Source organism: Ostrinia furnacalis, unplaced genomic scaffold (assembly GCF_004193835.3).
Source record: "Ostrinia furnacalis isolate ACB-3 unplaced genomic scaffold, ASM419383v2 OfSCF4654, whole genome shotgun sequence".
In the NCBI taxonomy this organism is placed as follows: Eukaryota; Metazoa; Arthropoda; class Insecta; order Lepidoptera; family Crambidae; genus Ostrinia; species Ostrinia furnacalis.
Window position 1 is genome coordinate 391835 of NW_021134893.1, and position 14046 is coordinate 405880.

At 38.6% G+C, this 14046-nt stretch overlaps 1 protein-coding gene across 1 annotated transcript in view; it reads right to left on the reverse strand.

The window, feature by feature from the left end:
* LOC114359737 (laccase-1) overlaps positions 1 to 14046 on the reverse strand; it is a 47627-nt gene that overhangs the window by 14193 nt on the left and 19388 nt on the right. Inside the window, exons 5-6 of the mRNA XM_028314224.1 lie at positions 10117 to 10306; positions 3608 to 3731 (exon numbers count right to left, since the gene is read on the reverse strand). Of these exons, the coding sequence (XP_028170025.1) occupies positions 3608 to 3731; positions 10117 to 10306 (314 nt within the window). The remainder of the gene's footprint in view (positions 1 to 3607; positions 3732 to 10116; positions 10307 to 14046) is intronic.

The following is a 14046-nucleotide window of genomic DNA, read 5'->3' on the forward strand; positions in this document are numbered from 1 at the left end:
ATGGAAATCGGGAACGACGAACCACAACACACCCAAACCAGAGACAATGTGAAAAGATCGTTTTCTATATTGTCCCGGCCGGGAATCGAACCCGGGACCTCAGGATTGGCCCGGCACACCTTGAAAACCGGTGTGTGCGCCTCTCCGCCACGGAGGTCGTCAAAAATATTACCTAAATGTAAAATAAAATAAAATATTAAAACTTCATTTTCTCAATACTCCCATATAAGAGAGAAAAAAAAATGCACGGAAATTCATTAGATATTAGTATGTATAATCTGTGATAGGTTTCGTTTGTGTCCGCTACTTTTCGAAAAGTGGGGCAAAAAGTTCCCAATGTCATTTCTACGAGGTCTCTCGACAAAACTGACAGACTACATACTACGTATGTTAAAGCTCATTAGACTATGCATGTTTGTTGAAAAGTCGATTCTATTACAACTACATACGGCCACAGGGTTTAGCTTGATGTCATCCTCACTCTAAACGTGGCAAACAAGAAAATTTCTGAGAAAAACTACAAAAGAGCAGCCGTCCTTTCATCTCTATGTAATCGACTCCGGCGTTCCTAAAAGAAAGCGACTAATGAGAGTGTACCAGGATAACGTGTACAGTGAAACACTTACTTCACTATAATTCACTGTTTCAACTAACCTTCAAGGGGCTTAAGCATTATTACAAAACACATAATAAGTGTGTTAACTTTTACGCTCCTTCTGTCGTAGTCGGGTAAAAGTTAAACGCCCGTTGAACATTATGTTTAAATTGTCATTAGTATGTATAAAAATGTTATTTTAAACCAAAGTTCAACGTGTGTTTAACTTTTTTGTAATAAGCCCCAAATGACGAGTGTAATAATTAATTATTTAGCCTATCCTACTACTATTATGAAATTAAATAAGTATGAAAGTTTTTGAGGAGGGATGGATGGAAGTTTGTTACTCTTTTTCGCTTAAAAGCCACAGTACCGATTTAGATGAGGTATACAGATAGTTCGAGACCCAGGGAAAAATGTAAGATAGTTTTTCCCCGGTTTTAAGAACTGAACTGACCTGTTTTGTGACAGATATCAACGCAGGCTAAGCCCAAGCTGTAAAAGCTTTTTATTAGCTTTTGTATAGCGATTTTGTACCTTGCAAGCTTCAAGTTTCTTGATACGTACTATACTGGTACTATAAATCTTGTGGGCAAGCCCTATACCTACTACCTACCTACCACAATCAATTCACAGCTTGGTCCGATCCCTTTATATCGGTCCTTGAATAGGCCCAATTGTCTCTAGCTTCATTGTCCATTGAATGATAAGACACTATAATTGTCCGCAAAGCCGATTGTGGACCACATCCGATTCTCGATTAAATAAGGATCGATTGGTATCGATTTGGTTCAAATAGGTAGATTGTACAGTTGACAGCACCTCGGACTTATACATTGTTACAAAATCGGATTAAAGATGAACTACAAACAATAAAAGGGGGGCGCCATCGTCAATACCGGATCGCTGGTTCCGATTTTTGCCACGTTTTTTTTTAAAGATTATTAGCTATTTGTATTGCCCAAATTAGCTATTTGTAAGTCCCATTAGCCCCTCGTGTTAAGCTAAATAAGCTTGTGTTACGAGTGGGCTCACCACAATAATCGAGGGACGGTGGGATTCGAACCCGCGTTCTTCGGATCTCGAGTCGGCCACTCCTTGGAAACCTTGTGGTGGTGGCGCCTTCAGCTTCCTGTCAATGTGTTTAGTGGGACAGTTCAGTGTAGTTCATCTATACATACACTTGAGTCATAAGATTCCGTTTGTTTACGTTGACAATGTACTTTCGTAAAGACAATAACAAACTAAAGACATAAAATTACGCCAAGGGAATGTAACCTACACCAAGATTTATATAGAGCAAAAATACAGAATGTCCTAGTATAAACAAGCAATGTTGCTTATCAATTTTCAATTATTGCACAACCTAAATACAATACCTACTCGTAAAAGATGAAGCAGGAGTGCAGGTAGATTAAATTATTCCATTTGTAACTACTAACCACACAGAGAATCCTTACTTTACTGCTAACATGTATACTTTTGAATTAAATTTTTATTATTATAATTTATCGATTATTCGATAACGAATCGATCTGTCAATGAACCCTTATTTTTTCAACGAAGACGTTTTAAGTAAACTTTGTGGTGCCTAAAAAAGGCGCTTCTTTGACTTAATAAGACCTTATTCTCCGACTTACTCTTCCAGCAACAACTAGGTTACCCTACCATATTATCCGCTACAATTTAGCGTATCATTTTTCCATAGTAGCGGGCCTGGAGCCTCTTTGACCGTCCATTTGAATAATGTATCAGAGAAGTCCAACAGAGAGCCTAGACGAGGCCTTGTTTTGCTATAAAATATGATGATATACTTGAATAGTTTTGTTTAAATAACGAAGAATAACGAAATCAAAGGTATCCAATGAAAAATAATTACTTGGTGAGGTTAGAGCCATATTCAATTCATTCACATTATTAAAGTCCCTAATAAATACTTTTAGTATTAAGGCAGAAGGAGAGAAGTTTATTTAAGAATGTATGTGTGAAATCAAAACAGTCTAGTCTAATCAGTTATTGGAAGAGAGGGTGACAAATAGTGCCTGAATCTTTAGTGCTAAGAAGTGTTAGAGTAAAGGACGAAGCATACTTATCAATTCGGAAACGGATCGTAACCGTATCAACTCGAGGCGGTCAGTATTATTTGTATGAAACTCCATACTGCAACTTCCGCACCGTAACCACAGAATAAGTAATAGTACAGGTACAGAAGGATTACTCCGCAAGACGATTTAAATAAATGCGAGTCTTGCTACGACGCGATACAGTGGAATTCAGCTCGCACAGCACTACGTACCTACAATTTTATTCACCTACAAGTTTTGTCTCTTTCGATAGAAATACGCTAAATAATAAATTCTTTCACGCGATAGCGTGCCTCTGAACTCTTCTTACGCTGTTAGGGTTGCTGTCTAGTGAAAAAATAATTATTCTACTTATTTGTAATGAGGTACGTATGTAGATAAGTGTGCATTCATTATGGAAAACCTTGGGAGAGGCCTTTGTCCAGCAGTGGACGTCATTTGGCTGAAACGAACGAACGCATTCTGAGCAGTAGTCATAGTAGGTTAGGTTCCTATACTATCCTAAGAATTATTGATTACCTACATGGCCAACATACCTTTCAGCATCTTTGGGAAGCGAAAAAAAAAGATAAATCCGGTAGATTTATTTTCGAATTTAAACACCCGAACGCCGCACAATATTTCTTTCTCTTTATGTCCATTTTTAAATAATACTTCGATCATAGAATTATAATCATACTACAACGCACGCCAGCGTCCTGACGGGCGCGCGCGTGACACTCGACTGATATAATACCCGCCGGCGGGGCGCTTCGCTGTAGGTAATTATCGGATGTACCGCGCGGAGTGAGCTAGGCCTGCCGTAACGTAAACGCCTCACCTCGGTTGACAGCGCGGCAAAAAGCAATATGGCGTTGATCAATTTCCGGATTTATAAGTATGCAAAAGTATGTAACAAAGTTTTTTTTATTAATGAATTAACACTTACCAGTGATGGGTTCCAGGTCATACCCATCGGAGGCGATGATGGTGATGTTGTGGCCATCCACTGAGAGCTCTATGGGGCAGTTCAGGAACTCTGCATTGATGACTCGAAAACGGTACTTGTAGCCCTGTGAATAAAGGTCATTGTTAATTATACAACTTTGACAGATACTACATTAAAATGAAACCAAATAATCTAACCCCAAACCTAATAGACATTGATACATAAACGTTCAAGATTTAAGAATCTTTCCTTCAAAAAAGTCAGGGTTGTCTGAAAGATATCGCTTCCTAGCATTATGATTGCCTAAATGGACGCTCAGAGTCACCACCACCTTGTAAACTTCCAAGGCGCGGCCATGGTTGCGAGTCTCTATCAGGATTCGAATCCTTAACGTCTAACCAACACACCTTTTGGGTACTAAAAATCTATATCTATAAAAGCGAAAGGTCACTGACTCACTCACTCGTCACGAAATCTCAGAAACTACAAGTGCTAGGAATCTCAAATTTTGCATGGAGGTTCTTTTTAGATTGTACCTAAGTGCTCACTAAGAAGGGATTTTGCAAAATTCAAACCCTAAGGGGGTAAAACGGGATCCACGCGTACGAAGTCGCGAGTGGCCACTAGTCTATTATAAATAGCCTAACTGGAAATCAAACTCGTGCTCAAAACGATTGCACCGCTTCACAATTTCCTCTCATATTTACTGTTTTAATACCAAGTACATAATCTTATTCCGTCTTCATTTACTAAGAGAAATCTTGGCTCTTATTTACTTCTTCCTAAAGGCTACACGAACTGGGCTTGTTAACTTTCATTAGAAAGGACTACATTAAAATTGAAAGAACGAGAAAAAGCTCTCGGATTCAATGCGGGAACTAACGAAGTTCGTTTGATGGTAATTATTAGTGACTGGTCTTACTTTAGGTGCTTTGATTTGAGCTATTCATAAAGAAAGCATTATAATTATCTTCTGAAACAGTATAATATTCTAGTTTGTTAAGAGTACACACACAAGAATGCTTTCAATTCATAAAAAAGTTAGATCTAGATTTTTAGTGTCTAATAGGTAGGTGTTTAAAGGTCTGACTTTTCCTCCCTTTCTTCCAACCTTTCCTAAGGAGGTCCTTCAAAGATAATTTCCGACGACAGACAGTAAAAATAATAATAACACATGAAATTAATTTAAATTGATTTTGATCCTCATACCTACTTGTCATATTTTTATGGATGTATCTATCCATGCCTACTGTCGACAATAGAAAAAGTAGATATTTTATAGTAGAGTAGATAGATATAGATAGTAGTAGACCTACTTTCATAAAACTTATAATTATTTCACAACTACCTGAAAATTGTATAGCCCATGACTTTTACAGTATTTTGAATACGGTTACCCATTTCGCGTTGTCGTGCGATAAGTTTATATCCACGCTGTTTAACTATTTAGTTGTGTGCCTCTTCTAAGGGATGGTACACAACGATGGAAAAAAGAAAAGATTGAATAAACTTCTCATGTAGATGACCTATAAAAACGAACAAATAAAACCACTCACAATCAAAACAAGAGACTTTGAACATGATTAAAATTTGTTGCAAAATAACACCATGCAAAACAGCACCTAGATTAGTATAAGAACCCATAATGTATAGCTTGAATTGATACCTATTGTCTGTACATTGAGTAACACATAATTATCTATCACCTAACAGTAAGTACCAATTTTAAGAGATTTTTAGTGAATTTGGAATTTTATCACGAACTTTTTCTTTCCCCAATACTAATTTCAAAGTCCCTCTATATTCTTCTAATTAATTTCGTTGCTGATCCATTGACAGTTTAACTTATCCTCTAACAAACTTACGCCCGCATTCACAAACATTACTATGAGGTCTCACAGTGCGCGTGGACGCACAGGGTGACACACGAACCAATGACAGAGCTCTATTCAACGATGTGCGTTCGATTTGTTGCTTCATATAAGCAAGCATCGTTTGTGAATACGGGCGGTATAGCCTTCTTTTTTTATCCACAACGAGGAAGCTCTTGGCCTGTATCTCACCTGAGGGTAAGTGACGATCAGGCCGAAGGTGGAAGCGAGCTTCACCCGGAATCCTCAACCACGGAGGAACTAGCTATCTTACCTCTAACTGCCGGAACACAACAATGCTGTTAACATTGTTGTTATGGCGACAGACTTAGGTAAGATGGTGGTAGCTAGCCAGGCGGGCTTAGAACAAGCCCTACCACCAACCAAACCGAACAGAAAACTCTGAACCCACTGGGAATCGAACCAGGGACCTCTGCGTCTGAAGCAGGTGGTCTTACAACTAGACCACAAAGGCGGTCTGGTTGGCTTTATATTGGCGGTCAAGCTGTTAGATCCTTGCTACAGGAGTTGGTGGGAACATAAGGTGGGAATAATTTTCCCTCCTGTGTAGCCTACAGCTTATACGAAACGAATGAATGTATAAACAGACTTCCTCTCAGGCCTCGTTCGAGTAGCACAAATAATTCATGGCATAGTGTTTTCGCCCAAATGACGCAATATTAACAAGTCTCCTTGAAAGATACAATGGACTTAAAATATATGATGACCAGATAAAAAAAGTTATTGAATTTAACCTGAAAAGTTGTTTGAAAAAAATGGTCAACTCTGTATGAATTAAATACGAAAGTAACTATGTCTCTTTTACCTTTTCCCTCATAGGCCCGATTCGACCAAACTTGTATCCGAGAATAACTCCTGGTATAACACATTGACAGTTTCAGTATGGAAAATATGTCGAAACTGACAATTTATTCTGAGATTAATATTTACTCTTGTTTGGTCGAATCCACCCTTAAAGGTCATAGCAGACTTACTCGTATAAACTCGGAAAGGGACACTAGCTATCGCCTTTCGCACATGTTCAACCACAAGGCGAGACGTTTACGTTACTATGGTGCGGATAAAATATGTGCGTTGCAGTATGGAGTTTCATACAAAGAAAGACCGCCTCGAGTTGATACGATTACGATCCCCTTACAGGTTGATAAGTGTGCTACTTCCTTTAAACTACTGAGCAGAGAGATCGGAGATGGGACCTAGGTACATAGTACTTTCGGTGACTGTGCAGACCAAAAATGAAGGTACTTCCATATAAAAGTCTTCTATCTATCATTAAGCTATCGATCAGCATCGGACAGCCCATTATTTAGGAGTCGGTATTCGATTCCCATTCACCACTGGTTAACCTATTTCTAACACAAACATAATATACATGACACATTCATAGCCACGATAGCCGAACGGTGAATGGGTCAGACTGGCCGAATCGAGATCCGAGGAACGCGGATTCGAATCCCACCGCCGCTCGACTATTGTGGTTAGCCCACTCGTAACACAAGCTTATTAAGTTTATCACGAGGGGCTAACGGGACTATTAGCAATTTCTGCAATAAAAAATGCTAATAATGTTTAAAAAAACATAGGTACTATCGGCAACAGTTTTAGCTGCCCATTGCCAGTCGTGTCATCTCGTTCTATCGCAAAGAATCACCATTTGATTAAAGCGAGAGCAAAAACGGAGATGGATAGTTAACAGTGTGGCCGTGTGTACATACCAAAAAAGGCTTTATACATTTTGCAACAGCGAGATTCGAACCTGCAACAGTTGCCAGTGTGACCGAAAACAGAACTTGGACATCATGCGGTCGTTGATCTCCTTAAGCCCTACTATTTCAAGTGGAATCGAAGGAAACAATCTTCGGCAGTTTGTCACTGTCAAAACACAGCGCCTACGTCTGCTCTGGAACAAACTACCCAATAAGTAGAGGCTTATGCCACAGCTGGAGAAGATACGCCAGCCCATTTATGTGTTAAAGTTTTAAAAAACTCGGCCTCATATAAAATATACGCTCATCAAGAAGAGAGTAATGAGAAATCCTGAAAAAATAAACTTGATAAAAATCCTTCCCATAAAGGCAATAATCTCTTCGCGATGTCATTCGGTAAAAGCTTCCTTCCCATAAAGGCAATCATCATCATCATCATTTCAGCCATAGGACCTACACTGCTGAACATAGGCCTCCCCAATGCTTGCCATGCTGATCGATTGCACTGGTCAACAGTGGTTTTGGTGCCAAGGAACTGTATATATTTTTTGATTGAGGACCTTATGCTGGTTGCTTTAGTAGCAAATTTTTCGATTACCTACGTGTGGTTTTCTAGATTTTGACGTGTATAGAAAAATACAAAATTTCACCAAAATCAGCGTTTATAATATATTGAAATGCTTAAAAACTTTATTTTCCACGACTTTTGTGAATGAGGTGTAATGGAACTATCACGTTACATCCTCCAGCAGTAATCAGCCATCATATACCGATCCCATTTGCCTTGGTACCTCTCTTCCAATGGTTTTTAGGTCTTGATAGCATCGCTCTCCCTATTCTTAGCTATAGCATGCTATAGTGACCCAAGATTCTCTGGGAATTGGTCAATATGACTGTGGAGGTAGTGCTCTTTGATGAAAATTATGACATCCTGAGTTTTTAAGGCATGTCTCACAATTTCAGAGTAGTTACTGGACTAGAGATTTCCTAAAAAAAATTGTAATTTCAATTAACATAATCTATGCAAATCGTTCCAAATAGTCCATCGAACTTAAGAAATCAGTATCTTTTATTAATATTGTTATTTATGGACCATTAAAAATTACTTAATAAATTAATTAAAAAAGAAAATTATGCTCAAACTAGGATTTTTTTTTGTTCTTTCCTCACTTTCTCCACTCTGAACTTGATGTTCGGCTTCTTTGACCATTGTAACATTGCCTTAAGTGTTCACAACAGATTATACAAACAATTTTGGGTATCCACGGCTTGAATACAACCACAATTTCCGACTTAAAGTAAGAAAAATAAGCACTTTTAATGAAATATTGCCTGAATTTTTGAACTTTTTAACTGTGTACACACCACAAATGTAACAAAAATACATTCTGATTATTGAGACAACTTCTTGGCAATGTAGACATGATATTAAAATAAATGCATTTATAAAAATGTACCGATAACACTACAAACTGTGCAACCAAAGTACCGAATAAAGCTAAATTTTAAAACTGAGGGTAGATCCAAAACTACACGTAGGAAAAAAAAAGAAAAATATTTTTATTATTACTAATACACACCTAATAATAATCTATCAACAGAATCTCGGCACCATTTTCATTTTGATTTTTTGTTGACCAGTGTTGTTAGCGGCCTGCATCCAGCGCTTCCCTGCTACCTTTACGATGTCGTCGGTTCACCGGGTAGACGTCCCATAAAGGCAATAATCATGTCCAAATTCTCTTTGCGATGTCATTCGGTAAAAGCTGCGATGGCCGAAAATGTCAGATTCCACTATCTGCCGATTAACAACGACTTGGTATCGATATTGTTTACTGGAGGATTATCATTCGCAGATTAGTTCCGTAGTGGCTGCTCTTCCACTGGGTAAGAGAAAGGTCAAAGCTTCATATACCTATTATTATTATACCTGGTCGCAAATGGTTTATTTGAAGTCAAATTTTTTCACAAGCAACTTACTCCTACAACCGGCCCAACAAGTTGCAAGTAAACGTACAAAGTGATCAGCCAGATCCTCGTTTTAATTTGCGAAGTCCTGGCTGTTCTCATTTCCCTGTGGCGGCTCCGAAATATTTCTCAGGACTCAGCGTTTCTTTACTAGGTATTACGACTTGAAGAGCATCCACAAAAGGGGCACTGCTTTGTTATATTCTACAGTTAAAATGTTGGCCAGCACATTGTAGCAAGATGGAAGAAAAGGCAAGCTCTTAAAGAGGTGGTAAAGTAAAACATTCTTAGAATACCTTTTCACTGTTGATTACTCATTGTTAAAGATTGACTGAGAGTTTGAATACTATTCATGTTGTTTCTCATTTAAGCTAATTAAAAACAGTTCAGTGTTTATCTGAATTTTGTTTCATTCAGCTAGTACTGAACATCGCAGCGCACAAGGACTCCCAAACAAAAGGAATGGAACCTTTCGTTTGAATTGTTGTTTCCCTCTGATAACTATAAATCCAAAAAGTACATCTCGCTTTCACTCTTTCCCCTTCTCCCTCTTAGTCTCTTTTCTTCTCTCTCTCTCTTTCAGTCTTTCTTCTTCTCTCCCTCTTCATCTCTATCATGTCTCCCCTTTCCCCTGTCTCCCCTGCTCCCCCTGTCTCAACTGTTTTCCCTCTTTCCCCTGTCTCCCCTGCTCCCCCTGTCTCAACTGTTTCCCTCTCTCCCCTGTCTCCCCTGCCCCCTCTCTCCCCTGCCCCCCTCTCTCCCCTGCTCCCGTCTCTCCCCTGCGCCCCTCTCTCCCCTGCTCCCGTCTCTCCCCTGCCCCCCTCTCTCCCCCTCCCCTGTCTCAACTGTTTTCCCTCTCTCCCCTGTCTCCCCTGCCCCCCTCTCTCCCCTCTCCGTCCCCTCTCTCTCCTCTCTCTCCTCTCTCTTACAACTATTGACTCACCTGTTCAACATTGAACCTCGCGGCTCTCATGTAGAGTGGCTCAGCAGTCTCGCGGAAGGTCTTGAAGCGGCCCACTCCGTTGATCAGCAGCGTCGGCGGCTTGTTGTCGCCGACCGAGTGGTGGTGGTCAGTAAACATACTGACGGATAGCTCGTGGATCCAGTCAGTTACTATCATTATGTGCTCGGATCTGGAAATAAAGGAACATGGTTATAATCTACGGTCTTTGAGAAAAAATCTCAAGAGAGATTCCGTTTCTAAACGCTATATTTCTATGAAAGGTTCTTTATTCGTTACGTATTGGGATTTCACACTATTCTCATAATGTAATTAAACTAAAACCCTAATATGTGTTGTATACTGTGAATGTCTTAAATGTGTATTGCTGTTGGTGTACCTTTATCAATAAATAATAATAAATAGTAATTCTAAGGCTGAGTTGCACCACCTAACTTTAACACTAACTACAACGATAACCGGTGTTTTTGACAGACTTTTGACGTTTGTCAAAGTTAAAATAAGATGGTGCCCAGCGTAAGAAATGGAGTCTCCAAATAACACTCCATAGGCTGAAAACCAATAAGTTTTCAATAACTATAAAAATGAGTATTTCTGTTTAGAATTCTTTCGATTCTTACATAGGTCAATGTACCTCAAAGGTTAGTATAGTACAAAAATAAGGTAAAGGTAAATAAATATTATATCCCAGAAACCAATATCTGACAAAACTAACGACCTGAAACACAGTAACTATGCTCGTTAAGACATGTTCAAGCTAGTTTGTTAAACGTATCACTTACAAAGAAAATTGATCTTTTAGTCGGTACCTTTAGGAAGGACCAAGTTTCATCTTACAAGTGGGGAACAATTGGGGATGCAGGTGAGATGTAGGAAATAATATCGGTAGTCGATAGTCGAGTTCATAAAACATGTCTTATAGAATTGACAATTTGAAATACAGCTGATAAACTATCTCTAATTATATTACTTTTCGCTTATCAGGACAAAGATCTAGTTTTGTAAAACTATTTTCGTGATTTTATAATTTGGTTCTTGTAATAACTCTCCAAGTGTCACGAGTGAACTCACAACAATAAATAATCGAGCGGCGGCGGGGCGGGGACCAAACCCGCGTTCCCCGGATCACGAGTCGGCCAGTCCGACCCCTTCACCGTTCGGCGGTTCGGCTATCGTGGCTTCATCGATAATGAAGGCGTGCATCCTAACACGACTGGTATACAATAATAGAGTCTACCTCTATTAATAATCAACAACAATGTTCTTTGATGATCAATTAAATCAGATTATTTCTCGATATTTTATGAAAGTGAGTAGTCGATATTTTAGTACCTCACTAAGACAAACCCTTAGCAAGTTTAGTGGGGGAACTCACAAGTTACCTGAAAAGGTTTGGTACCTATACTCGTAGTTATCTATAAAGCGGTTTATATGTAATGAAGGGACAAGAAACTCACGTCAATGTATTATGTTTACACGTTATTTACTTTAATAAACTACGTAGTATCCTTATATCAAATGAAATAATATTTCTAATTGCGAACATGTTACATACAGTAGTTGTAACAAGTTTTCAAGTATCTCCATCTTCTTTCAATCTTTCAGGTATCAACACAATTATTTTCAGAGTGGGCTTTTACAACTTTTTGCATGTTGAAATTAACTCCACCACTGCTTCAGCATAAAATTAGTCCGTTAGCACTATTTTGAGGTCAAAAACTATAAAATTCGAAAGTTTCTTAAATTATTTCTTGCAAGTGGATAAAGATGTCATTATCATTAGAGATGAAACGGATAGTTGTTTGGCCGGATACCGGATACCGGATATCCGGCGAGCTGCTAGGCCGGATAGCCGGATATCCGGCGGCCGGATAGTTGTCCCATTGTCATGTTGCATGTCGTAACGAGTTTAGCGCTGCAGAGGTGCTTCGAACGCGATCAGTAGGTCTAGTAGACTAGACAAGTCACACTTTTCGAAAATCGAATTCGTTCGAATAGAATGTCAGATTTTGCCACTCGTCTAAGGGGCAAATCAATTCGGGCGATTTCGGTTGCCATCGTGAGTATGTGATTGAATAGCGAAAATTCAATAAGTACACTTGCTGCGTAATCTGAATGAACTGCATTATACAGGGTGACTTTGAAATTGTTGGCATTCTTTTTAAAATAAGACTACTCATGATTCCCCAAATATGAGTCATATCAAATGAATTAAAATTTCAATATTTGAAATCTTGTACAGACGACAGCATATCAATCTTCATATTGTGGCATCTTATTTGAATGTATTAAGTGTTATTTTGCAACAAATATATAGGATGATGTGCTGTACAATAGTTTTAAACTCTTTTTTAGAGCACACTAATACAAAGACACAGTTAAAATAATGACAAAAAATCTCATTGGAGTTGTCTCATACACTCAGCGGCACGGAATTTGGCCCAAGCCTAAACAACCAGATATGAGGCCAAATAGGTGTTGTATGCCTAAGTTTCGTGTGACATGTTAACATAACATTTGTTTTTGTTAATTTAAGAGGCTATATTTGGGGAATGCACGATGTATCATGAGTAGTCTTATATTAAAAGGATGCCAACGATTTCAAAGTCACCCTGTATGTCATCAGACCATCAGTGAAAAAAAAAATCGCCTATTTTATTTGGCAATATTTCGACATTAAAAAACTAAAAACTCATTAAAACTCATTTATTTCTGTACATAGGCTTAAAAAAGCACTTTTACACGTCCCAGTATTAACCCTACCACTGCTTCAGGACAATAAATGGGAATTAAAATATATTTACTATTTATGTATTCGTCATTAGAGTGAATAGCCCAGAAAAGAAATTAGTTTTTTGAAAGGCCTTAATATGGCTTTTTTGTAACTTTTTGGACTTTAGATAAAAACCGTCATTATTATAAGCCACTTTATTGATATTTGACTCAAGATTAATGTGTTTCATTTTATTATAGGAATTTTCGTAGTTTTTTTAATATCCGGTATCCGGCCGGATAGTAAATTTAGGCCGGATATCCGGCCTACCGGATAGTTGCCGGATATCCGTTTCATCTCTAATTATCATCATCATTTCAGCCAGAGGACGTCCACTGCTGAAAATAGGCCTCCCCCAATGATTTCCACAAAGGCCGGTTAGTAGCGGCCTGCATCCAGCGCCTTCCTGCTACCTTTGTGAGATAAATTATGTACTTAGAAAGTATATTATTGTTTTATGCTCTAGTAAAAAGTCCTCTACTAATACGTTGTATCGATATTCCAATAATTTAACGATGTGTGATACTCTCAAGTGAGTGATGCAACATATTAATATAACATTATGTTACTGCTATCACGATGTTATACTACAGCCAGAACATCACTCGGGCGGTATAGGTAATAATGCAGAATATAATATTACTACACGAGCACTCTGTACTGATATTGTATTATAATGTATCACAATATTGAGCAACGAATATGGCAGCATAGTGTTTCGGAATAGACGTGCTTAGACAAATTGTTTATAATAATTAATTATGCAATGCTGAACTAATTTGTGAGCTTCCACCCGTATTCACAAACGATGCTTGCTTAAGTGAAGCAGCAAATCGAACGCACAGCGTTGAATAGAACTGTGGTTGGTTCGTGTGTCACCCTGTGCATCCACGCGCATTGTGAGACCTCACAGTAATGTTTGTAAATACGGGCGTAAATGAGCTGATGAAGATGTTCACATGTCACAGTCATAGAGTGATCCATGATTGGTCCTGCGACCTTTTCTCACGATGAAGAAGTTATTTACTTGGCCAGCGAGGAGAGTGTAGGCCAACTTCTTCATCTGTTTCTCGTAAATTAGAGAGAGTTGTACTCTGCAGAGGAGACTAACGCCGGTATTCACAGACATTACTATGAGG